The sequence below is a fragment of the Hyaena hyaena genome, unplaced genomic scaffold (assembly GCF_003009895.1).
Source record: "Hyaena hyaena isolate Hyena2069 unplaced genomic scaffold, ASM300989v1 scaffold_279, whole genome shotgun sequence".
Taxonomy (NCBI): Eukaryota; Metazoa; Chordata; class Mammalia; order Carnivora; family Hyaenidae; genus Hyaena; species Hyaena hyaena.
In genome coordinates this window covers 1,598,505-1,625,676 of record NW_024080910.1, presented here as the reverse complement: position 1 = coordinate 1,625,676, position 27,172 = coordinate 1,598,505, and the positions used below count along the sequence as shown (strand labels likewise).

The 27,172-nt window shown below is 36.9% G+C and overlaps 1 protein-coding gene across 7 annotated transcripts in view; it reads left to right on the top strand.

Annotated features, from left to right (window-relative positions):
• FAM184A (family with sequence similarity 184 member A) overlaps positions 1–27,172 on the top strand; it is a 121,911-nt gene that overhangs the window by 28,055 nt on the left and 66,684 nt on the right. For all 7 annotated transcript variants that reach the window (XM_039246051.1, XM_039246048.1, XM_039246045.1 and 4 more), the window contains exons 2-5: positions 19,996–20,850; positions 21,567–21,702; positions 23,107–23,288; positions 25,772–25,969. In XM_039246051.1, the coding sequence (XP_039101982.1) occupies positions 19,996–20,850; positions 21,567–21,702; positions 23,107–23,288; positions 25,772–25,969 (1,371 nt within the window). The remainder of the gene's footprint in view (positions 1–19,995; positions 20,851–21,566; positions 21,703–23,106; positions 23,289–25,771; positions 25,970–27,172) is intronic.

The window sequence follows — 27,172 nt, the reverse complement described above, 5'->3', positions numbered from 1 at the left end:
TGTATTCATCTGCCACTTCTCCCTGGCAACCACTGACCTTTTGACTGTCTCCATAGTTTTGCCTTTTCCAGAAGGTCCTATGTACCCTTTTCAGATTGGCTTCTGTTACTTAGTTATATGCATTTAAAATTCTTCCTGCCTTTTCATGGTTTGATAGCTTATTTCCTTTTAACACTGAGTAATATTCCCTGTCTGGGTATACAACAGTTTATCCATTCACCTACGGAAGTATAACTTGGTTGCTTCCAAATTTTGGCAGTTATGAATAAAGCTGCTATACATATAACGTGTGTAAGTTTTTGTGTGGACATATCTTCAACTCATTTGGGTAAACACTGAAGAGCAAAGTTGCTGGATCATGTTAAAAGCATGTTTGGTTTTGTAAGAAACTGCTAAACTATTTTTTTTAATATAATTGACACACAGTGTTATATTAGTTTCAGGTGTACAACATAGTGATTCTACAAGTCTGTACTAAACTTTAGTTATCCTAAGTTTATACTGTGTGATATTGAGTTTATATGAAGTCTATACGGTCTTTTAAAGTGGCTATACCATATTGCATTCCTGCGAGCAATCAATGAGATTTCCGATTGATCCACGTTCTTACCAGCATTTGGTGTTACTAGTTTTCTGGATTTTTGGCCATTTTAACAGGTTTGCAGTGGTATCTCATTTAATTTGCAATTGCCAAATGCCATGTGATCAAGTTGAACATCTTTTCATAATCTTATTTAATTCCTGCATATCTTTGGTGAGGTGTCTGGGTTTTTTTAAGTTTATTTATTTGTTTTGAGAGAGAGAGAGAGAAAGAGGGAGGTAGAGTCAGAGAAAGAGGAAGAGAGAGGATCCCAAGCAGCCTCGTGCTGTCATTGCAGAGCCTGACTTAGGGTTCGACTTCATGGTTTGTGAGATTATGATCTGAGACAAAATCAAGAGTCAGATGCTTAACAGACCGAGCCACCCAGGTACCCCTTACCCATTTTTAAATCAGGTTATTCCTTTTCTTTTGTTTTGTTATGAGTTCTTGGTATATTTTGGATAATCATTCTTTCTTCATTAGGTATGTCTCTTATAAATATTGCCTTCCAGTCAATGAATCGTTAGATTTTTTATGTCTCACCTCTGCCCTCTTTTGTGCCCAGTGTTCTGCAGTCTGGAGCTGTTCTAGTTCACTTTTCCCAATTCATTTCTCTTCTATTTTGTACCAGTATAGAAATGACTTAACTGTTGGGTTAATACAAATGATGATTTCGGGGCTTAACTGCTCTTGGCAAACTTGGAAACAACCTCCCTATCATCAAAGAGTGATTTTACCCCATCCTTTCCAGAGCTCTGTTCTGGAAAAGTTTTCAACTTCTATTCTGAAAAATAATTCATCATTTCTACATTTGCTTTCTATCCTGTGGTCTCTCTGTTTTGAACTCTTCACTTTCTGTAAGGACTCAAGTTTAGATATGTTCCTACCCTTCCTGCTGTAGATCATTTGGTCATTTCCATTTCTTGTGAGCAAGAAGTTCAGGCAGTTTTTTGTAGAATTGTAAATTGATTATGTTCTACTTTAAACATAAAACACTTTCCCCCCCTTCCTATCTATTCTTCCTAATGGCTTAATAGTGATCTCAGCTCATAGTAATGGTTGATTTTTAAGATGCATTATTGTTTTATGTACACTATGAAGCGGGGGAGTACTGTCCAACTATGATGCAAATTGATTGCAAGATTCATCCCAAGTTAAGAGAGGTTTAGGTGTGTGTGGGGAAAAGTATGTCTTGGAACCATTGTCCAGCACTATAGTGAGCATACAAACAGAAAAATATGTATAGATTCTAAATCTAAATTTACTAGAGATACCTGTTTCCCAATTAAATTTCAGGGACTGAATGAATCACCAGGAACTTTTTATTTTTTACTTTAACTGGCTTTCCCTACCACTCACCATTCTCTCATTTCAGGATCTGACCATACCAACCACCAGAATCATTCCTGTCTTGTGCTTTAACTTGGGCTGCTTTCTTCCCATTTACCGCAGTCTTCATGTAGTGAAACTCCTCCAGCAAAAACTTCTCATGCTGTACTGGTATTCCGTACGCTATAGCTTGACACTGAATATGTATTATCTAAAATTGTCTGCCATTATTTTATGTTTGTTTTATTTTAAGTAGTTCTATTTAAGATTAAGAAGGAACATGCATACTTTTCTTTGCCAGAATGCATATAAAAACTGTGCTGAGCACATAGGAAGGTATTCAGTAAAAGTCTGTTGATTTTTAATTTGATTTTTAATTTGTTGTTCAGTAGCACAGATCCCATTGCACAAACTCTAAATAATAAACCTTACAGTGGGACTTCTATTTGCTATTTCAGAAGTCAGGTTACATTTTCTGGGAAAACAGATGTATTCTACATTACTATAGAGAAAAATATGTCCACCATTTCTAGACTTTATAAATATTTTTCAAAAGACTTTTCCAACAATAATTATAGCTATCATAGAGAACAAACATATCTCTAAAAGTAATTCTTTCTCAAAGCACTTGAGTTCTAAAACTCTTTTTAAATTAGGGTTTTATAGTGCCCTTGGCTTAAATAAATCCAAATGAGCTTTTTTTGTTAACTGCCTTGTAAATGTTTCATTTGGACATAAGTCTATTGCTGGAATTAATTTGATTACATAATGTGTGAAGAATAGCCTTTGTTTTTTTTCTTTCTAACTTAAAAGAACCTGGACCAAACAAAGGAAAAAAATGGAAGTAATTGATTGCCAGAACTAAACTACTCAATGGGCAGTTAGCATCTGTTCCCTTTCCACCTACCTTGAACTCCAGTACTTCAGTTTATTTCCTGAGTTCTACAGTCATTAGGGGCAAGTGCTATGTGGCAGAATATTTTGTGAGAAGATGGGTTAGGAATGTTTGCATCTCAGGATGCCTGGGCAGCTCAGTGGGTTAAGCATCTGACTCTTGGTTTCAGCTCAGGTCATGTATCTCACAGTTTTGTGAATTTGAGCCCCATGTCATGCCCTATGCTGACAGTGCTGAGCCTGCTTGGTATTCTCGGTATTCTCCTCTCTTTCTCTCTACTCCTCCCCCACTTGGGCTGTCTTTGTCTCTTTCAAAATAAATAAACTTTAAAAAAAATAAGAGGGTTTGCATCTCATTATATATTGCATCTCAATATATATATTGCATATCATATCATATAACATCTCATGTTATGATTCTCTCTAAATACCCACCCTACTTGGGTATTACCCACTCTCACAGACTCTTAGAAAAATCCCCTCCATTGTTTTGAATAGTTGGAGCCTGGCCTTTGACTTACAAACTCTACTCAGGAAAAGAAAGGGCAGGGAGTCCACAGAAATAATTGTTACTCGCATAAGCCCCTTTGAAGGGCTTGCCACATATAGATAAGATGCTTTTTCTTAAGGACTAAACCTTTTACAAACAAAATTAAATTTGTTTTGTAATTTTTTTCATTTCTAAATGGCCTTTAAACTGTGAGTAGAATATCATCAAAGAGGAAGATTGGGTTGGAAGAGGGTGCAGGAAAGAGTTATATTAGAAAAGCAGACTGATAAATGTACCCTCATATTGTGGCATTAGTTACCCTAAAATCTAATAGGATGGGTTGAGAAAACACAACATAAAATTTCCATAAAGAGGAACTCGATATAATTCTATAAAAGTCTTTATCATATGTTTATTTGTTTTTGAGAGAGAGAGAAAAGTAGAGAGCAAGCAGGGGAGGGACAGAGAGAAAGAGGGAGACAAAATCCCAGGTGGTTTCAGCCTGGGTGCTGTCAGCACAGAGCCCAGTGCAGGGCTTGAACTCCCAAATGGTGAGATCATGACCTGAGCCAAAACCAAGAGTCAAGGGTTAACTGAATGAGCCACCCAGGTGCCCCAAAAGTTTCTTGTACTTATTCCACAAGACAACCTTGCCTGGTCTGTTAAAAAAGTCAGTGTTATGGAGGGACAAAGGCTTAGTTTTGTTTTTTGTCTTCTCTATATTTTGACTTCTGTATATTAAAGTAGTAAGCTCAGTACAATGTGGGATCTTTGATTGAATCTGCATCTGTAGAGAAAGGCTGCTGTAAATTTCACTATTGGAATAATTTGGTAAACTTGAATATAGACCGTGTATTCCATTAGGTTAAATTTCTTGGGTATGATAATGCTATTGTCTTTGATTTTGGGAAATACATACTAAAGTATTTGAGGGTGATTAGTCCCGATATCCGCAACTTATTTTGAGATGGTTCAAGGAAAGAAAATGAATGGGGTGTGTGTGTGTACGCACGCACACACTGTGTATGCACACACATATGCAAGTGCACATGCTTAGTGCTGAAAGAGATAGGGGTTTTGTCTTCATACATTTGTTTTACACTAAGTGATGTTCTGTGGGTTTTGCTTCTTGCTTTCTTTTCTTTAGGATGCATGCTCATTTGTGACTTCTTAATTGTTCTTTTTTTCCTTGTGTCCATTATGCTTGTATGGAGCTACTTGGGACCAATTCTTGAATTGAGTTCTATAAACCTATAATTTATTTTTAAACCTTTTATTTTCTTATATTGCTATGATTAGTCCTGTAATCTAGGTTGCAAAAATACATGCTATTATTGATTACCAGTAGAATAGGTAAGAAAATATGGAAGGATTTGTGCAATTTCATCACCTCTAAAAGAAAACTTTTTTTTAATTGAAGTATAATTAACATATGATTATTAGTTTCAGGTGTACAACATACTGATTGTACAATTCAACAATTCTATACATTATTCAGTGTCCACCACAAGTGTAGTTAACCGTCTGTTACCATACAATATTATTATAATATTACTGACTGTATTCCCTGTGCTGTTCTTTACATCTCCGTGACTTATTTATTTTATGCCTGTTTCTCTTAATCCCTTTTATCTATTTCGTCCATCCACCTAATTCTCTACCCTCTTGCAACCACCAGTTTAATTGTTCTCTGTATTGAGTCTGTTTTTTTGTTTGTTCATTCATTTTGTTTTTTGTTTTTTTATTAAGATTTTATTTTTTTAAGTAATCTTTACACCCAACGTGGGGCTCAACCCACAACCCCAAGATCAAGAGTTGTATGCTCTACCAACTGAACCACCCAGGTGCCCTCATTTGTTTGTTAGGGTGCACATTTAAGTGAAATCATATAGTATTTGTCTTTTTCTGTCAGACTTAACTTCATTTAACATAATACCCACTAGGTCCATTCATGTTACAGATGGCAAGATCACATTCATTTTTATCACTGAGTAATATTCCATTGTGTGTATATAACACATCTTATTTATCCATTCATATATCAGTGGATACTTATATTGCTTCTGTACATTGACTATTGTAAATAATGCTGCAATAAACATAGGGGTATATGTATCTTTTCTAATTAGTGTTTTTGTTTTCTTCAGGTAAATACCCAGTAGTGGAATTAAACAATCATATGCTATTTCTATTTTTAACTTGGTAAGGAACCTCCATACTGTTTTCCACAGTGGCTGCATTAATTTACATTCCCACCAACAGTATACAAAGATTCCCTTTTTTCCACATCCTCACCAACACTTATTTTTTGTCTCTTTAATACTAGCCATTCTGACTGGCATAAGGTGATATCTCATTGTGGTTTTGTTTGCATTTCCCTGAGGATTAATGATGTTGAACATATTTTTTATGAGTCTGTTGGCCATCAGTATGTCTTATTTGAAGAAATGTCTATTTAGGTGCTCTGCTTATTTTTTAATTGGATTGTTTTGTTTTTCGTGATGAATTGTTTAAGTTCTTTATGTATTTTGGTTATTAACCCCTTTCAGATATGTCATTTGCAAATATCTTCTCCTGTTCTGTAGGTTATGTTTTTGTTTTGCTGATGGTTTCCTTTTATGTGCAAAAGTTGTTAATTTTGGTATAATGCCAATAGTTTGTTTTTGCTGTGGTTTCCTTTCCTAAGGAGATATAATATTTATAAATATGTTGCTAAGGTTGATGTTCAAGATATTACTGCATGTTTTCTTTTAGGAATTTTATGGTTTCAGTTTTACATGTAAGTCTTCAATCTATTTTGAGTTTATTTTTGTACATGGTATAAGAAAGTGATCTAGTTTCATTGTTTTACATGTAACTATCCAGTTTTCCTTGCACCATTTATTGAAGAGACTGTCTTTTCCCCATTTTATATTCTTACCTCCTTTGTCCTATACTAATTGACCATGTAAGTATGGGTTTATTTCTGGGCTCTCTATCCTGTTCCACTAGTCTAGAGTCTGTTTTGTGCCAGAACCATACTTGTTTGTTTACTGCAGTTTTGGGCATATCATAAAATCTGGGGTGGTGATACCTCCAACTTTGTTCTTCATTCTCAAAATTGCCCTGGTTATTTGGGAACTCTCGTTTGTTGTATACAGATTTTAGTATTATTTGTTTTGGTTTTGTGAAAAATACTTATTGGTATTTTGATAGGTATTGCATTGAATCTGTAAATTGCTTTCGGTACTATGGACATTTTAATGATATTCTTCTAATCCATCACCATAGTATACTTTCCCATTTGTTTGTGTCATCTTCAGTTTCAGTTAGCAGTGTCTTACAATTCTCAGAGTATAGGTCTTTTACCTTCTTGGTTAAATTTACTCCTAGGTATTTTATTCTTTTTGGCACAATGGTAATTGGGATTGTTTTTTAAATTTCTGTTTCAACTACTTTGTGATTAGTATGTAGAAATGCAACAGATTTCTGTGTATTAATTTTGTATCCTGCAACTTTACTGAATGCATATTTTAGTTCTAGTAGATTTTTGGTCTTATCTCTATGGATACTATCATGTCATCTACAGATAGTGACAATTTTATTTCTTCCTTATTAATTTGGATGCCTTTTATTTTCTTTTTCTCATATGATTGCTATGACTAGGACTTCTAGTATTGTGTTGAATAAATCAGTCTTGTTACTGATTTTAAAGGAAAAGTTCTCAGTTTTTCACCATTGAGTATGATGTTAGCTGTGGAATTGTCACATATATATATAATATAACATCATATTATATACACATCATATATTATATATACATAATTGTCATATGTATGATATAATGATATATATGTCATATATATATAATAGAGAGGCTTTATTCTGTTAAGGTATATTCCTTTTAAACCTGCTTTGTTGAGAGTTTTTAAAAATATTTGTTTTTTGGAGAGCACAAGCATGGGAGGGGCAGAGAGAGGGGGACAGAGGATCAGAAGCAGTCTCTGTACTGACAGGATGACAGCAGTGAGCCCGATGTGGGGCTTGAATGCATGAACTGCAAGATTATGACCTGAGCCAAGTCAGGCACTCAACTGACTGAGCCACCCAGGTGCCCTGAGAGTTTTTTTTTTTTTTAATCATAATGGGTATTAAATTTTGTCAAATGCTTTATTTGCATTTATTGAGATGATCATATGGTTTCTATCCTTCCTCTTGTTAATGTGATGTATCACATTGATCGATTTTGCAAATGTTGAACCACTTTTATGTCCTGGAATAAATCTCACTTGACCATGGTGTATGATTTTTTTAGTGTATTGCTGAATTTTGTTTGCTAATATTTTCTTGAGGATATTTGCATCTATGTTCAGCAAAGCTATTGGCCTGTAGTTTTCTTCCTTTGTATTGTCTTTGGTGTTGCTATCAAAGTAATGCTGTCTTCTTAGAATAAATTTGGAACTTTTTCTTCCTTTTCTATTTTTTTGGCATAGTTTGAGAAGAATAGGTATTAACTCTTTTGTAAATATTTGGTAGAATCTACCTGTGAAGCCATCTGGTCCTGGACTTTTGTTTCTTGGGAAATTTTTAGTTAACAATTCAATTTTGTTACTAGTAATTGGTCAGTTCAGATTTTCTGTTTTTTTCCTGATTCAGTTTTGGAAGATTGTATGTTTCTAGGAATGTATCCATTTCTTCTAGATTGCCCAATTTGTTGGGATATACTTTTTATAACATTCTTTTACAGTCCTTTGTATTTCTGTGGTGTTGGTTGTTACCTCTCTTCTTTTGTATTGATTTATTTGTTTTATCTACTTATCTTTTTTTCTTGATGAGCTTGGCTACATGTTTGTCAATTTTGCTGATCTTTCCAAAGAACTGCCTCTTGGTTTCATTGATCTTTTATATTGTTTTCCTTAGTTTCTATTTAATTTATTTCTGCTCTAATCTTTATTATTTCCTTCCTTCTCCTAGCTTTGGCCTTTGTGTTTCTTCTTTTTTTAGCTTCTGTAGGTGTAAGGTTAGGTTATTTACTTGAATTTGTTTCTTTTTTTTCTTTTTTTTTTTAATGTTTTTTATTTATTTTTTGTGAGACAGAGACAGCATGAGCAGGGGAGGGTCAGAGAGAGAGGGAAATACAGAATCCAAAGACAGGCTCCAGGCTCTGAGCTAGCTGTCAGCACAGAGCCCGACTCAGGGCTCGAACCCAGAAACCGTGAGATCATGACCTGAGCCGAAGTCAGATGCTTAACCGACTGAGCCACCCAGGCGCCCCTGAATTTGTTTCTTAAAGTAGGTCTGTAATGTTATAAATTTCCCTCTTATGGGACACCTGAGTGGCTCAGTTGGTTAAGCATCTGACTCTTAATTTTGGCTCAAGTCATGATTTCACAGTTGGTGACATCAAGCCCTGCATTGGGGTCCTCATTGAGAGGACAGAGCCTGCCTGAGATTCTCTCCTTCTCTCTCTCTGCCCCATCCCCTGCTCATGCTCTCTCTCACTCTCAAAACAAATAAATAAACTTAAAAAAACCCTTCCCTCTTACAACTGCATTTGCTGCATCTGAAAGATTTTGTACCATTGCATTTTCATTTTCATGTGCTTCCAGGTTTTTGGGTTTTGTTTTGTTTTGTTTTGGTCTCTTCTTTGAGTTGTTGGTTGACTCGTTGGTTGTTAAGTAGCATATTGTTTAGCTTTCATGTGTTTGTGTTCTTTCCAGTTTTTTTTTCTTGTAATTGATTTATAATTTCATACCTTTGTGATTGGAAAAGATGCTTGATGGGATTTCACTTTTCTTAAATTTATTGAAGCTTGTTTTATTGCCAAACATGTGATCTATCCTGAAGAATGCTCCAGGTGCACTTGAAAAGAATGTGTATTCTGCCGTTTAGGGTGGAATGTTCTCTATATATATGTCTGTTAGGTCCATTTGGTACAATATGTCATTCAAAGACACTGTTTCCCACAGAACCTGGGTGGCTCAGTTGGTTGTGTCCGACTCTTGATCTTTGCTCAGGTCTTGATCTCAGGGTTGTGAGTTCAAGCCTCTCATTGGGCTCCACATTGGGTGGGAGGCCTACTTAAGAAATAAAAAAAATTAAAAAGAAAAAAAACGAATGTACTGTTTCCTTATTGATTTTTTGTCTAGATGATTTATCCATTGATGTAAATATACCATCCCCTACTATTTATTACTGTCGATCTCTACCTTTATATCTGTTAATAATTGCTTTATGTATTCAGATGCTCCTATCTCAGGTCTGTAGCCATTTACAGTCATCATATCCTCTTGTTGAATTGATCCCTTTATCATTATGTAATGCCCATCTTTGTCTCTTGCTACAGTCTTTGTTTTAAAGTCTATTTTGCTGGAAATAAGTATTTCCACCTTTTTTTCCCTTCCATTTATATGATATATATTTTTTGCTATCCCTTCACTTTTAGTCTGTATGTCTCTTTAGATCTGAAATGAGTCTCTTGTTAGCAACCATATAGATGGGTCTTTTTTTTTTTTTTAATTCAGTCACCCTATGTCTTTTGATTGAAGCATTTTACCTGTTTACATTTAAAGTGATTATTGATAGGTATGTACTTACTGCCATTTTGTTGTTTTCTGGTTTTTTGGTTTTTGGTTTTTTTTAACTCGAGAGACAGAGCATGTGCATGGCATGCACATGCTTGCAAATGGTGGAGAGGCAGAGAGAGAGGGAAAGAGAGAAGCAGGCTCCATGCTTAGTGTGGCCCCCCAATCTGGGCTTGATCCCATGACCCTGGGGTCATGACCTGAGCCGAAGTCAAGAGTTGGATGCTTAACCAACTGAGCCATCCAGATGCACAGACTGGTTGCTTTTATAGTTCTTCTCTATTCCTTTCTTATCTTGCTCTGTTATCTCATAGTTTGTTAGCTTTCTTCAGTGATACACTTGGATTCTTTTCTCTTTGTTTTTTGCATTTCTACTACCAGATTTTGGTTTGTGGTTACCATTAGGTTTATATATAACATGTTATGCATATCGCAGTCTGTGTTAAGTTGATGGTCTCTTAAGTTTGAACACCTTCTAATAGCACTAAATTTTTACTCCCCACTGTTGCCATTATATATATATATCATATTTCCCATTTTTCTACTTTTTGTATCCCTTGACTAACTTTTATAGATATAACTGATTTTTACAACTTTTGTGTTTTAATCTCCATACTGGCTTTATCAGTGATTCATCTACTACCTTTCCTGTGCATTGGCTTTTACCTGTGAAAATTTTCTCTTTTATAATTTTCTTCTAGTTATGGCCCATTCTTTCCAGTCAAATAATTCCCTGTAACATTTGTCGTAAGGCTGCCTTAGTGGTGATGGTCTCCTTCAACTTTTGTTTGGGAAATTCTTGATCTCTCCTTCTATTCTGAATGATAACCTTGCTGGGTAGAGTATTCTTGGTTGCAGGTTTTTTCCTTTCAGTACTTTGAATTTGCTACTCCCTTCTGGCCTGCAAAGTTTCTGCTAAAAAATCAACTGATAGCCTTTGGGATTTCTCTTATATGTAACTGTTTTCTTTTGTTGCTTTAAAATTCTCTATCATTACCTTTTGCCATTTTAATTTTTGTGTCTTTGAGTGGAACTCCTTGGGTTCCTTTTGTTAGGGGTTCTCTTTACTTCCTGGACCTAAATGTTTCCTTCCCCAGATTAGGGTAATTTTTAGCTATTGTTTCTTCAAATAGGATTCTTGCTCCCCTCTTTCTCTCTTCTCCTTTTGGAATCCCTGTAAATTGAATGTTAGTATGCTTGATGTTGTCACTGAGTTCCTTTAGCCTGTTTTCACTTTTTTAATACTCTTTTTGTTTTCCGCTGTTCAGCTTGGTTGTTCCCATACCCTGTCTTCCAGACCCTGGATCCATTCTTGTGCCTCCTCTAGTCTGTTGTTTTTTACCCTCTGGTGTATTTTTTCAGTTACCAAATTCTTTCTCTCTGGTTCTTTTGTATGTTTTCTCTTGAAGTTCTCACTGAGATTCTCCACTCTTTTCTCAAGTCTACTGAATATCTTTATGGTAATTATTTTGAATTCTTTATCAGGCATATTATTTATCTCCATTTTACTTAGCTCTCATACTGTGATTTTGTCTTGTTCTTTTATTTGGAAAGTATTCCTTTGTCTCCTCATTTTGTCTAACTCTCTGTGTTTCTGTGTATTAGAGAGGTCAGCTATACCTCCTGGTCTTGAAAGTAGTGGCTTTATGTCAAAGAGGTCCCTTGTCCTCTAATGCATTACCCCCTGCTGACCAGAGCCAGGTCTCCACTGGGTATCTCCTATATGGGCTATGTGCCCCCTGCTGCTGTGACTGAGCCATATTTGCCTGCAGTCGAGCTAGCTGCACTGACCTGCTTTTCCTACTGTGGGCATACTGGGCAGTTTGCCTAGGACTCATTGGTGGGCAAGGTTGGGGTCAGGCTATTTATCTGCAGGTAGCCTCTCTACCATAACTACAGGTGCATAGAATAACAGGGCTTGTTCCCTGTGCAGCCAGCTAAAAGCCTCAACTGCTGGATCTATGGACATGGTGGTGTGTTGGGTTATCTCACCGTCTCCTCTGGGCAAGAGTCAGTTTGGAGTGGCAAATGTCCCTGCTCGGGCTGCTTGTGGGGAGTAGAAGTTGCTTTGGAGGATGCCTGCTAAGGTGGGTTCAGAGGAGAATGTAGTGCTAGCAGCATAGATGGAGAGTGTTAGCTCTGGCTCCAGCAAGTGTCCAGCTACCTAGGGTGGGTGAGGGGAAGAGAAATGGTGCCTGTCAGCAGTATTATTCCTGGAGCTGTCTGAATATTCCTGCCACTCCAGTGCGCATTCTGATATTAGTAAGTAAATCTTTACATATACCTTAGGTCCTGTGTCTCTGGTTGAGTTAGTTATGCTGGGTCCTTAAGAGCAGGGACTAAGTTTCCTATTACTTTTCAGCTTTCCTGGAGTTAAGCCCACTGATTTTTAAAACTCTCAGAGTTAAGGCTTATTGATTTTCAAAGCCAGATGTTACAGAGACTTGTATTCCTAGTGCAGGTCCCTAGTGCCTAGACTGCCTGGTGTGGGGTCTGTCCTCTTACTTCTTTGTGCTTATGGTGTCCCTCCTGCTTGTGGTTAGTTTCACAGTGGGGTTGGTTCCCAGCCATGTCTATGCCCCTCCTACTCTTTTCAATGTGGCTTCCTCTCTACGATTAGCTGTGGAAGGTTTGTTCTGCCAGTCTTCAGGTCATTTTCAGAGTTAGTTGCATATATGTAGCTGCTATCTCAAGAGTGTCTGGGAGGGTAAGGTCAAGATTCTAAGAAAAAGTTTTAAACACATTTTATTAACATGCCCCTATATAGCAAGTGTGCTAATACTATACTGGCTCCAAAAAGGTGAATCATTTCATATAAACATTAGATTCCCTAGGTAAGCCACCTAGAGCTCATCAGTATTATTTGATAATATGTGAAAATTTTACTTATAAGGCAGGTCTGAGAGTACTATTAAATATAAATTATGGTGTAAAGCAATCATCTGTGTTATTGCTCTAGAACAGATAGAATAGAACCTACATGGCAGAGGTCAGTAACCCACTATTTTTGATAAGTTTGAGTGTCTCTTTTCAATATTCTTTAACTTTGGTGCCTTAAGGCCCAAAGTAACGTTTTGGTGAGTAGCTCAATTAGAAGAACTGAGTGTTTAATACTAAAAATATATGTTATTCTTCCTTTGTTTACAGTGTACAAGATCTTTTTTTAAAAAAATGATTAAGGGACGCCTGCGTGGCTCAGTCAGTTAAGCTTCTGACTTCAGCTCAGGTCATGATTTCACAGTTTGTGGGTTCACGAACCACGTTGGGGTCTATGCTGACAGCTTGGAGCCTGGAGGCTGCTTCAGATTCTGTGTCTCCCTCTCTCTCTACCCCTCCCCCTCTCATGCTCTGTCTCTGTCTCTCAAAAGTAAATAAACATTAAAACATTTTTTTAAATGATTGAATCTGAGAGTGCTCCTTTATTACTCTGTAAGTTCCCTTGTGCCTCATATAGTACTTACGTACTTGAGGGTAAATCCTCCCTTCCTCCCTCCTCACTCTCTCCCTCTCTGCCGTTGGTCCATCTGTCTCTGACATTGATAAGAAAGGGAAGGTGAACAAGTTTCCAGAATTTTCAAAGAAGCAAAAACTAAAGGTTGAGACTGGCAGGGAAACATCTGGAGGAGCAGTGATGAGAAGGGTCTGCTCATGGTTGCCGTGTGTCGGAGGCTGTCTTCAGTGAGACATGCTGGGAAGGCTGGGGCTGGCCCCACCGGCTAACATTAGCAGCATGGTTTCTGTCCAGTGGAGAGCAGCACCGTCTGCACTCTACGAGGATAATTTCATCTCCCTATTAAGGAGGACTATGAAACAGTCAGACAGGAGTTGTCCATCTTTTCTCTTTACCTAAAAATCTCAGTCTTCAGCCTTGCTCTCTTGGGAGGACTTGTTCCTTCTCTCAGCCAGCACCAGTCTCTCCACCTGTGTGAGTCAAGCAAGCCCAGCATCAGACTTTCTTCTTCATGACTTCGGTTCTACACTTGACCCTTCCTGGGTCACATTTTCAATTCCTCTTTAAAAAGTGCCCTCCCTAGACTTTGCTGGCTCCTAAGCCATTATCCTAGTTGTCCCTTGTTGTTTCCTTTCTTTTACCACCATTTCTTGGAGCTTTTCTCTACCAATGAACTGCTTCCATTTGCATACCACTCACCCACTTTTGCCACTTTTCCTCCAGCTCTGCCCTCACCACTCTACCAAACGTGTTCTCAAAGACCTACTTCTGAGATGTAGATTCTGAATATAGGGTCTTTGAGTCTTCATTTTTCTTGAGTTCTCTTCAGCCTTTGACAATATGTACTGTCCATCTTAGACCTTAATGCTCTGCCTCTATTCCACTCTTACTCATCTGTCCAGCATGTTGCCTCTGTCTGTGGGTCCTCATCCTCCCTGCTGCCCCTGAACCCTGCCCAAGGCCGGTCTTCAGTCTCTTTCACTCTTGTTCAGTAGTTTCTCCCTTCTGGATCCCATCCAGAGCAATGGGATACTACAGTGCAAGTACCTCTCCGGTGTGGAGCATGTCTGCTTTTCTAGCTCTGGGACCCATTTACCCCTCATAGAGGGGAAATGTGCTTTTCCATTTCTGTGCCTTCTACTTTTTATGAGCCTTCAGCTCATGATTCTCTCTCTGTACTTTCTCCTTAACATTTTGACTAAATGAAGAGATTCTGGTTGAGATAAAATAAGTATTTCATTGAGAATAAGGGGAAACTCCTACATTACCACTGTCACTCCCATCCCTTGTGAAAACTCATTTTGTCCTTATTCTCCTTTGCATAACTTATCAAAATTTTACTTTGACTAATGGAGTAATATTTCTTTAAGGTTGGTCTCCACCAAGCTGCATGAGAATAGATACCATGTAAACGCATCCAGTTCACAGTTGTGTTTACTATACCAGTTACAGGCCTTGGCACATAGCAGGTGTGCAATATAGTTTTGCTGAAGGGAAGAATAAATGAAGTAGGAATTGACCATTAAAGATTTGCCAGTAAGTTATCAAACTTTAACTAGGTAACTAGATTTTTAAACTTTTTCTCAAAATATATGATCTTTTTCATAAGCAAAATTATTTCATAAGTAAAATTCTTTAAAATGTTTAAGTACAATTTTCTAAATGCTTTAGTGAGTGATTTTAAAGGAAACTTTCAGGGTGTCTGTTGGTAATCAATGAATGTTCCTTTAATTTTCTTTTTGCATTTTGATACTTTTTTCTAAAATGAAGGCATTTTGAGTATTCTTTTTAAAAGTTTATTAATGTTAATCTTTTAAAAGGATTTAATATTTTCTGACTGTAATAGTAACATACATTCATTATAAAAGGTTTAGAAATACTGAATATGCCCAGTTAAAATTTGGTTTATTTCTTCACATACCTTCAATATGTATCATACACACATGTACACTAACATTTGTCTCTCTGAAAGATTGGATCTTGTTGATATAGCATTGTGTGTTTACCTTCTCTTTCAACATTTTTCTTATATTATGAAGTATTCTCCTAAAAGAGATGTGCTTTTCAATGGTTTCATGATATTACATTGTATGAATTTACCATCATTTTTTCAGTGATTCCCTTACTTTAACATTGCTAAAACTGGTGGTATAATATGCAGCAATTTAGCTTAACATATTTTAAGCTAATACACACATACTTTTCAATTAGTACTTTATTGCTAATGAGCTAGGTTTTAATGGGAATGTATTTTTATACTGCCAGTGCATTAGTTCAGTCTGCCATAAGAAAGTACCATAGATGTTCCCACTGTATCTTCCCATAGCTAAAAGAGAGCTAGGAAGCAAGCTCTCTGGAGTCTCTTATATAGACATTGATCCCATCATGAGGGCGCCACCCTCATGATCATGTCTAAACTTAATTATCTCCCAAAGGCCCCATCTTCAAATACCATCATATTGGCAGTTAGGGCTTCAGTTAGATAAATTTTGTTGGAGGAATAAGAGGGACACAATATAGTCCATAGCAGCCAACAATGAGAATGATTTAAGAAACTACTTGTTGTTACCTAAATAGCATTTTAAAAACTAGGATCTAGACTTGTTCTCATTTTATCAGTGGATAAGATTATTTGAAAGTCTTCATAGAAAAAGTAAAAAGTACTATTCCTTATTCATCCTGGAATATGTAGTTAAATCATGCATTGTTGGCATAAGCTGGAGCTGTAAAATTACATGAAATTGCTGTAATGATTGTGCTATCCCATTCTCTGAGTGCTCATAGTCCCAGAAAAACTGCAAATAGCTCTTAATGTCTTTGAAAATACTTTGTGAAAAGAGATATTAGAGAATTTCCTTTTCCCATGTGGAAAATAATAGCTAATTTTATAAGTGATTATAATCACTTACCAAAGTTTCTTTTAAAGTTTTCTCATTCTTGGGGTGACTGGGTGGCTCAGTCAGTTTAAGTGTCTGACTTCGGCTCAGGTCATGATCTCATGGTTCGTGAATTCAAGCCCTGTGTTGGGCTCTGTGCTGACAGCTCAGAGCCTGGAGCCTGCTTTTGATTCTGTGTCTCCCTCTCTCTCTCCGCCCCACTCCCACTTGTGCTCTCTCTGTCTCTCAAAAAACAACAACAAAAGAATGAATGTTCAAAACAAGTTTTTAAAGTTATTCTCATTTTCTCCATAAATAAATGATACAATGAATAAAAAAGCCTTACCATCTTATAGTGCTTTATATTTTTTGAAAAATATTTATAAATATCATTTTAAATGTCAATGTTAGGTTGATCTTATAACAGTGATATCATTAGGGTAGAATAAATATGATCTCTATTTAATATTGAGAAACTTGAGGCTTGGAGAAATTAAGTTATTTTATCTACAATGAGAAATCTAGTTTGGGTCAATTCTGTTACTTCAAGTCATATTTTCTGTGTGTTCAAAGAACATAGAACATTTATATTTCTTTGGTCTGTTAAATAGTAGTTAATCAGAGAAAAATACTTTAAAATGGTTACCTTTGTAATTATGTAGAAAAGTGAACAGTTAAGAGGATACTACATCTTAATGTCAAGTTGAAAATTCACATATATTCTCATTTATAGTGGTGTATTTTAAATGGTTATTTAAAAGCACTCTTAATTTGTTAATGCTGTTTTTTTTTTAAGTTTTTAGACACTTTAACATTGCTGTCCTGGAAGATACTATTATATGGCCAGTATAATATTGTATTTCATATATATACCTTTAGAATCAAGTAATTGGTTCTCTTAATGTTTTTTAAATTTTTTTAATGTTTTATTTATTTCTGAGAGAGAGAGGGAGAGACAGCATGAGCAGGGGAGTGTCAGAAAGAGAGGGAGACACAGAATCTGAAAGAGGCTCCAGGCTCTGAGCTAGCTGTCAGCACACAGCGCAGTGCGGGGCTCAAACACACGAACTGTGAGATCATGACCTGAGCTAAAGTCAGACGCTTAACCCGCTGAGCCACCCAGGCGCCCCTGGTTCTCTTAATGTTTTAAGAAGTTGTAGTGGTAAGAACCCTGGGTTATTTATTAGAAGGTAAACAAAGCTAGTGCAAATTCAGATATTTTTTATTTTGGGCTGCCAACTTTGGCCGATAAGATAGCTTGTCAAGTGTACATCACAACAGGAGTCACTAGTAAGGTCTCTCCCACAGCTACTCAACTTTGTTGTTGTAGTGGGAAAGCAGCTGTACACTATACATACACAAAGGGGCATAGCAGTTGTCCAGTAAAACTATTTACAAAGACTAGCCGCAGCCATATTGGGCCTATAGGCCATAGTTTGCCAACCTCTGGAATGGAATATCAAGTGAAATAGAGCTCCTCACCATATTTATCTATTATTTGTCAAATGTTTTATGTATTTAAATTCTGTTCTTTTTAACTTAATGCTTTAATCTCTACCTCTGCCCCCTTTAATTTCACCTTTTAATCCAGATTTTTGTATGCTACTCTTCTTTTATATCTTCAGCTACTTTTCAAGACTCTCTAACATCCTCACCCAGCTTGCCAAAATTGTTGTCAAGACCCCCAAATTTAATCCATTGAACATTTACTGAGTTACAGGAATGAATAGTGGTAAGGAAATGAAGGTACTGGATGTAAAGAACAGATAGACTCCCATAGATTTGGGTGGTCCTGGAAGACTTATTAAAGGATACAGGTCTTGAGCTGATGCTGTAGAGACTACAGGAAGATGAAGTATTAAAAAAAAGAGAAGAGTATTTCAATGAATTGTTGACAAAGGGAAACTCACATCTTCCATATTGTTTCATCCCTGATTATATGGAATCCCACCATGAAGTGGTCCTTTTCAAGATCATTTCCTGGGATAAAATGATGAAAAGTGTGTTACTTATTTTTCTCTAGAGATTCCATCTCTTTGTATTATCTCTTTTCCTTCCATGTGCTTAGTAAGATAGTTAGAGGATCTGTACAGACTGCCTGGGAAGGTCTGAGGCCTGTGGCCCACACCAGCTCTACTCTGAACACTCTAGCAAATGGACTTCTCTCCAGCTAGTTGGCATTTTTTTCCTCTTAGTGCCTCTTCTAGTCTTTTCTGGGCATCAACATGATGGGTAGTTAAGATCCTGGGGGAAGGTTGTAGGAGTCCACCAACTTTCTTGGGTTATAGGATACCTTTAAGCTTAAATGTGTAAATGAAAGGAGTCCTCTATGCAGATCTTGTCTAGCTCATTAGGGACATAACCTGGGATTTGGAATTAGGGTTATTTGAAAAAAGAGAAACTGGAAATAAGCATTTATTTCCCTTCTCTGCACATGTTTTCCTTTGGAGGTAGTTAGCAGGTGAAGTAGCTGGCAAAACAAATGGGGTTCTGCCATCTCTCAGTCGTTTTTCCTTTGCTATGATTACATCTCTAAATAGAGCAGACCAAGTGAGAATATGAATAGGGGACTGATTCTGGAAGACAAAGCCCTGTGTGGAGAGAGTGAAGCCCCTGCCCCTGCAGTGGAGTAAGCTTCCAATGTGTCTTCTCCTTCCACAAATATAGCTGCAGGCCTAGCAGGTGATCACCTAGATTTAGCAATAGGATCTGGCATCACCAGGATCTGTGAAGAACCAGGTAGTTTGTCTCTGTTGCCTTAGGCTGCATAAACCAGTTCTCTACAAAAATTGCAACACTTTTGCATCTTAATTGCAGTTTCTGGCTTTTGGGGCTAGAATCCATTTGTAAAGCCAGAATAAGATCACATTAAAATGAGCAAAGCTCCAGGACACTGGATTGGGTTTTTTGTTGTTGTTTTGTTTTTTAGCTTCTAGATTGTTGGATTATATAGTGTTCATTTATTTTTACTTTAGAAGAAAGTGGGTGCATCTGTAAGCCTAAAGTAATAGTCATGAATATTGTACTGTTTGGTCACAGTGGTATTTTGGAGGGTATCAAAGGACATACAAGAATAGGAGCATCAATATAAAGGGAGTATGTTGTCGTTTGTATTAAAGTTTGGGAAATCTCAATGGAATCATTAAAATCCAAGGACTAAAATGAAAGTAAAGACCTGTGGCCAGGATACTCTGCCTCTGGAAACCTGGCTTGCCTGGATGCAGAGGGAAAATTAGGCAATGAATAAAACTATAGTGTTTGATATGTGAGCAGAAAAGTACTAACTGGAGTTTGTAAGGAGACCACAGGAACTTGGAGAGAAGAGGATCAGCTTTAAAAACCAACCATAGGAGAATTAGAAAAGGAAACTTCTAAACTTAGAACATACCAGATATTAGTCAGATGAGAGAGCCTTTAAGAAGACTTAGGGCCTAGAACTTCCACTCCTGCAGAGCACTAGAGCAGGGCAGATACACTGAGGCTTTCCTGCTGATCCTCACCCCAGACTAGACTGGGCCTATGGAAAACTCCTTCTAGGCCTCCTTTGTCTCTCTTCTCCTCACTGTTTCATTTGTAGGAGAGCCTGCAGATGCAACTTTTAAGTTGTGCTAAGGTAAAACTTGGCTAAGTAAATCAATCTATGAATCGAAAACAATGCATGAATGAAGCTTCAGTACTTAGTATTTACCATACCCAATTTTGTGTGTTGAAAACTATCAATCCAAATGACCAAGCACTTCCAGTACTTACTTACTTCCAGTAAGAAAAGAACATGGTTTGCTGAATTCTTTCCCTTTTTTAAAACTATGCAGGTAATATATGCTTTGAATACTAAAAATGATGAGCATGAATCTGCAATTCAGGCCCTGAAAGATGCTCATGAAGAAGAAATCCAACAGATTCTTGCAGAAACAAGAGAAAAAATATTGCAGTATAAAAGCAAAGTAACAGAGGAGGTAGACCTGAGGAGGAAGATTCAGGTTTTAGAAGCATCATTAGAAGACCACATAAAAATGAAGCAGCAGGCTTTGACAGAATTTGAAGCGTATAAGCACAGAGTCGAAGACATGCAACTTTGTGCAGAAGCCCAGCATGTCCAACGCATAGTAACCATGTCTAGAGAAGTTGAAGAGATCAGAAGGAAATTTGAGGAAAGATTACGGAGTTTTGGGCAACTCCAAGTACAGTTTGAAAAAGACAAACGGTTGGCATTGGAAGATTTGCGAACCGCTCATCGACGGGAGATCCAAGAGCTGCTGAAGTCACAGCAAGATCACAGTGCCTCAGTGAGTAAAGGACAGGAGAAGGCAGAAGAACTGCACAGGGTGGAGGTGGAGACTTTAAACAAAACACTGGAAGAGCTAAGACTTGAACGGAAAAAGCTAATTGAGGATTATGAAGGCAAGTTGAATAAAGCTCAGTCCTTTTATGAGCATGAGCTTGATACTTTGAAAAGGTCACAGCTTTTTACAGCAGAAAGCCTCCAGGCTAGCAAAGAAAAGGAAGCTGATCTTAGGAAAGAATTTCAGGGACAAGAAGCAATTTTAAGAAAAACCATAGGAAAATTAAAGACAGAGTTACAGATGGTACAGGATGAAGCTGGAAGTCTTCGGGACAAATGCCAAAAGCTTCAGATAGCACTTGTTACAGCTGAGAACAATGTTCAGGTAAGTAAGGACTCTCTCTTCAACATATGGATATCCCTGCCCCCCCCCCCAGTTTTGCCATTTTCTTTTCTATTAGATGACTTTAACTTTTTTTTCCCATTTTGCTTTCTTCTTTTCCTTTGTGAGAAAAATCAATAAGGGAGTAATTTTTACTACTCTGTAGTTATTATTTACTACTAGAAATTCAGATATTAAAGGCCCATAAAGATAACTTAAAACCTTACTCATAATGAAAGGATTCTATCAAAATAACGTGTTAATATTTTTCACAAGCGATTTGGGAGAGTTAAATTATTGGGCTTTAGTTTTAATTATGTTTTCTCCTTTACCTTCATTAATAATGGTCTGCACAATGATCAAAAAATTGTTTTATAAACCTGAATTAAATAGAGATATGGCACATGTTTGAAAAAAAGCCAAGAAGTCTCTACAAATTTTGTTTTATTGGTATAGAACATTTCATAGCTGTTTTTAATATCTGTTCAGCATTTGAGTGGATTAAAAAAGGCTGAGCGGCCTTTTGTGATTGGGTCATATGCTTTATGAAGATAAGTTGTAAGTGTTAATCAAAACATTTAAAACTAGGTATTATTAACTGTGACTTTTGAATAAGAGAAAGTTGCTGCTTCTAATTTAAGTGAATTAGCATCATTAGCTTAGCTAATTAGCTCAGCATCATCCTTGCATATTCATAATGGCTATTTGATCATTCTTAGGTTCTTCAAAAACAGCTTGATGATGCCAAGGAGGGAGAGATGGACTTACTAAGCAAGCACAAGGAAGTGGAAAGTGAGCTAGCAGCAGCCAGAGAATGTTTACAACAACAAGCTTCAGACCTTGTCCTCAAAGCTAGTATGTGTGACCACAGTTCTTGGTATATTCCTTAGCTAAAACCAACACTAAAATATTAATTCAAGACAAAATTTGCCTTCTTTTCTCATGCTTTAACATTATATAGATTCTAAATATTTTAAAGGACTCTAATTTCTTCTTAATCATAAGATAAGCACATAATAACTTATTTTTAAGAATATATTTTATTCAAAAATTAAGAGTTAACAGGTGTTTTAGCACCAATAAATCATTCACTAAAAGCAATGAAGCATTCTAAGAAGCTTTTTGTTCTTAAAAAAATATGTTTTAAAGTATTTAAATTAGTGGAACTATATATGAATTATAGTGCCTCAGTTCATTTGGCTTATTAATAAGGATCATTTTACGTACTAAAGCTGAGTTGCCCATTCTAATGTGGCTAATGTTCTCATTTCATAACCCATACTAGAGAAGGTGGGTGATTCATGTCAGTTCTGAAGTAACATTTTGCCCAAGTGCCTAGTGTGCCAGGTGAAGCCATTTGAAGTAGTTCTTTGAGAATGCCATTTGATTTGATTGGCTCATCTGTGAATTCCCAGATGATCTTTCCAAAAAGTAGTAGTTTTTCAACTTTAGCATGTATGAAAATCACCCAGAGGGCTTGTACAATCACAGATGCGGGGCTCCAGCCTCAGAGCTTCTGATTCAGCCGGTCTGGGATGACCTTCGCTGCCGGCTAGAGTTCCCAGGTCTGCTGGGAACCACTTTGAGAACCACTGCCCTAATGTGTGCTTTCTGAGACCTTTTCTTCATGCTTGTTTTTCATCTCTCTGTCTCTCTTATTGCCCCTCCCCCCTTTTTGGTGTCATTTATTTATTCTTTGATAACCTTGCTGTCCTTATCTATCACTTAATCCATCTTAGTTCTTTATCAGGTTTCTTGTCTAAAACAAATTCAGTTTCAACCAAACCACTGACTACCATATTTACTCCCTGTATACAAATTTCTTTCTCATGATATGAGAATTTGAATAAAGAAGAGATTAGCAAAGAACAAATTACTAATTTTGGCACTGTCGTATTAGTCAGCGCATCGTCTTTGTTTGACTCTCAAGGCTTTTACATGCCTCCCTGAGTTGCTTCTACTTCAACTTGTTTAGTTTGCAGTCTTAAAAAAAAAAAAACAAAAAAAAAAACGGAGCAACATCAGTGATGCAGTGATGTGAAAATAGACTTTTTCCTAGTTTAAATTATTCTACTTGCATAAGAAGCATTCTCATGGTACATATTTCCATTTTATACAGTGAAGAAACCGAAGTACTATTTGTACATGCAGACTATTTATTTCACTCAGGTATTAAGTACACTTGTGTCATTAAATATAAACTTTTACACCACAGTGCAACAAATTTTAAATTGCACAGCTTTTCTTTTTGGGGTGTAGGTCATATTGGAATGCTTCAAGCGACTCAAATGACCCAGGAGGTTACAATTAAAGATCTAGAATCAGAAAAATCAAGGGCCAATGAGAGATTGTCTCAGCTTGAAGAAGAGCGAGCTTTTTTGCAAAGCAAAACTCAGAGTCTGGATGAAGAACAGAAGCAGCAGATTTTGGAACTGGAGAAGGTAAAAAGCAGTAGAGTTAACTCCCCCCCCGACACACACACACACACACAGCCAAAAAAAGGAAAAGAAAAAAAGTTCAGTTTTCCTCTTTTTCAGATTTGATTTAAAGTGTTTACTTCTGCTTCACAGTAAGTCCGTTTCTTTTTTTTTTTTTTAATGTTTATTTATTTTGAGAGAGACAGAGTTGGGGAGGTGGGTAGAGAGAGGAAGAGAGAGAATCCCAAGCAGCTGACATGGGGCTGAAACTCACGAAACTGCGATCATGACCTGACTAAAATCAAGAGTCGGACGCTTAACCAACTAAGCCACCCAGGCACTCCAATAATAGTCCCTTTCTTAATTCTAGTAAGTTTTTGTTTTTATTTTGAGGAAAAAAGGTATTAAGCTGGACTATCCTCTACTGTGTATGTATTCAAAATATTGTTAACAATTTATAACGTAAGAACTTAAGACATTTCAATGTATTTCAACCAGAATCTGAATAAACTCTTATTTCAGCGGAATATACATTTGTGGTTGATCATATGACTTTGTACTGATGAACTGTATTATTGCATATACACGTAGGAAATTTCTTTTGGCAAGTATTGAGCTCTGAAAATTCATATACCAACATATTAAATTTCTAGATTAAAAAAATAAGACCTACCGTTTGCAGAGTAATTACTGAATGTTTATTGCAGTTTTTCATATATTTACAATATCAAGTGGGAGTTTTGGACACTTTCTTTCCCTCAGCAACCAGCCATGTTAAAAATAGTTCTGTTCTCCTTGCCCATTGCTCACCTCCCATTCATTCCTTGCCTGAGTGCCATGTGGCTTCTCTTACCACCACTCCACAGAATGAGTGTTTGCCCCAGCCTCTGGTGACATCCTGGTTGCTGGACTTGGTGAATTTCATCTATCAGTGCTACTTATTTCTCTCTGATTTACATTTTTCTTTTGGTATTTCATGTTCTCCCACATTTTCCTCCTGTCTCCTTGGCCTTGTGGTCTTGTTTGTGAGCTTTCCTTCCCTGTCTGTTCCCTTACCATTGATGTTCCCCAGCATTTTCAACTCATTCTGTACACTTATCCATTCTGGTAACATCAGCTGTCACTTGTTAAGTGATCCCTCCCAAATCTGTTGGTCTAGGCCCCACCTTTTCCCTAAACTTGTGTCCTGTGTGTCTGACTCCCACAAGATATGTTGGTTTCTCACAAACATGTCAAATCAGTATGCCTAGAACTTTCTCCCCTCCAAAATACTTTTTTTTTTTTTTTACTCCTTTTTTCAACCAATAGCACTGCTGTCTGTCTAGCTTGGTAAATCAGTCATTATTGATTACCTGCTTACTTGTTCCTGAGTGCTATTGGCTTTCTGCTCCCTTAATGTATCTTTATTCCATCATCTCCCTTCATACCTTTTAGGGATTCTAGGTTTAGATTTAGATCATTGTTGCCTGGATTTCACTCACAGCTTTCTAAGTGCTCTCCCTGCCTCGGTTAACTCACTAGCCTACTGCTAACATGACTGTTGTTAAAAATATGTCAGTTACATAAATTGCAGAATTCCTGTCAGAATAAAACTGAGTCCTTAGCATAAAAGACCCTTTTTCATCATTTGATTCATGCTCCCTTTTGAGCCTCATTCCTTGCCACTCTGTCTGCCTCGTATCTGTTGTTCCATCCACACCTCTCAGCTATATGGTCTTCCTATCTTACTCTAACTTCATCACCTGGCTGACTACCACTCAATTTTCAAAATGCTGGAAATGGTTTTGAATGCAAGTTTTTGACATCATATCTAGGTTTGAAATTTTCTCCTCTTTCATTTCCTGATGGGCTTGTGAGAATTAAATGAGAGAATGTATCATCAGCAGCTCAGATGTTTTCTCTTCTGGAAAGCCTTCCCTGATGTATGTATGTATGTATGTATGTCTCTCTCTCTCTCTCTCTCTCTCTCTCTCTCTCACACACACACACACACACACACACACACCTACCTTTCTCACCCCATCCAGGTTAGGCTCCTTTCCTGTATACGCTTACAATGTGTGATGTAGACTCCTTTCACAGAATGTATAGAATTATATCGCCATTGTCTTTTGCCTTTTTTCCAGACTGATTGCTTAAAAGGCATGTAATTGTCACTCAGTGAAATTGTATGAATAATATCATCTGAGTGGGTAAATTGGTTAGCCATTTTGTGTATAGCTTTGACATACAAGAAGCCCTTCTCTCTTAAGCTCACAGATGTGCTAACTCATACTTTGTTCTAACCTAATAATAGCCTGTTTTATTACTTATGTTAAAGTTATTTGTTTTGTCTGTGCTACCCTGTCATTTTCTGAGAACACCAATGATGTAATCTTATGTCCAAAGTCTAAATCCCGTAGTACTCAGTTCATTCAAATTTATGTATTTATTGAGTATTCAGAATACTAATAGCAGTAATGAAAAAAGCAGATGTAATTATTGATCTTTATTTGCCTTAATTTTAGAGAGTAAATGAAGCAAAGAAAACTCAGCAAGAATATTATGAGATGGAGCTAAAAAACCTGCAAAATAGATTGGAAGGGGAGGTGGCCCAATTAAATGAGGCTCATTCTAAGACTTTGGAAGAATTAGCTTGGAAGCACCACATGGCAATTGAGGCTGTCCACAGTAATGCAATTAGAGATAAGAAAAAACTTCAAGTGGTGAGTAAAAAATCAACCTAGCATTGCATCATGAACTGGAGGGGTTTCTGTCATGATCCAGCATGACCCATATTGTAGAGTAATGAGTTGCTTCTTCTTATGGCTGCTGTCTTATAATCTACTCTGCAAATCATGATTCAGAGAGTAATATACTTAAAAATTCTTGACATCTCCTGTGTATAAATTGATAGGAGGCATTCCTACTTTGTATGAGCCACGGTAGAAGGACTCTCTTGATCTTGAACTGTCTCTTCTTGAGATAGAGAAGAAAAAACAAGGTGTCTGGCAGACCTGGGCCTTCACTGAGCTCCTTGCTTACTATCTGCCTAATCTTGGGCCTCAAAAGCTATGCCTATCCTCATGTGACAGATGAAGAGAAGATCCATCTTGTAATGTTCCTTTGAGGGCTAAGTGAGATAAAATGTTAAGAATTCAGACATGGCCCAGCATACAGTGATAAAAAAATGTTAGTTTTTAGTATTTCTTGCAGTGTGTCAGGTGCTGCAGTAGTGTTTTCCATCTGTTTTTTTACTTAATCCCTGCCACACTCATAGGTTTAATTTCTGCACCCACTTTACAGAAGAGGAGATGGAGGACAGAGAAGTTAAACACTTCTTCAAACACATGCAGCTAGTAAGAATCAGTCAGATCTTGAACTCAGGTTTCAGATGTCAAACTCTAAGGCATTTAACCACCACATAAAGGCATATATCAATGATGGTTGTTGTATGTTTTATATAATAGCATTTTACAGTTTACTAAGAGCTTTCTTGTATATTCTTGATCACTTAAGACTTGGATTAATGTCATTTTTATTATACAGATGGTGAAATAGGTTAAATAAACCTAAATGACTTATTTGGTGCCACCAACCTAGTATATAGAAGAAGTGGGATATGAATTGAGGACTTTGCCTCTATGTCTCTTCCTTTTGTGACACAACTAGTTGGAAAAAAATTCAATACTTGAACTTGATTAAAAATTCAAATAAAACTTCCTGTTAGAATGTTATTTCTGTCTAAACTTACTACTATGTGTTTATGTAGCTGGAGACCAACTTAATGACACATTATTTCTCAAAATTGTGGTTGTCATTTTCTCTGTGCCAGCTCACTATTCCAGAAGGAATTTGTACGGCTTTAATTACGTGGTACATGTGCTTGCTTACTGACTCAATATGTGTGTGTCAGTTGTTCAGGGGTT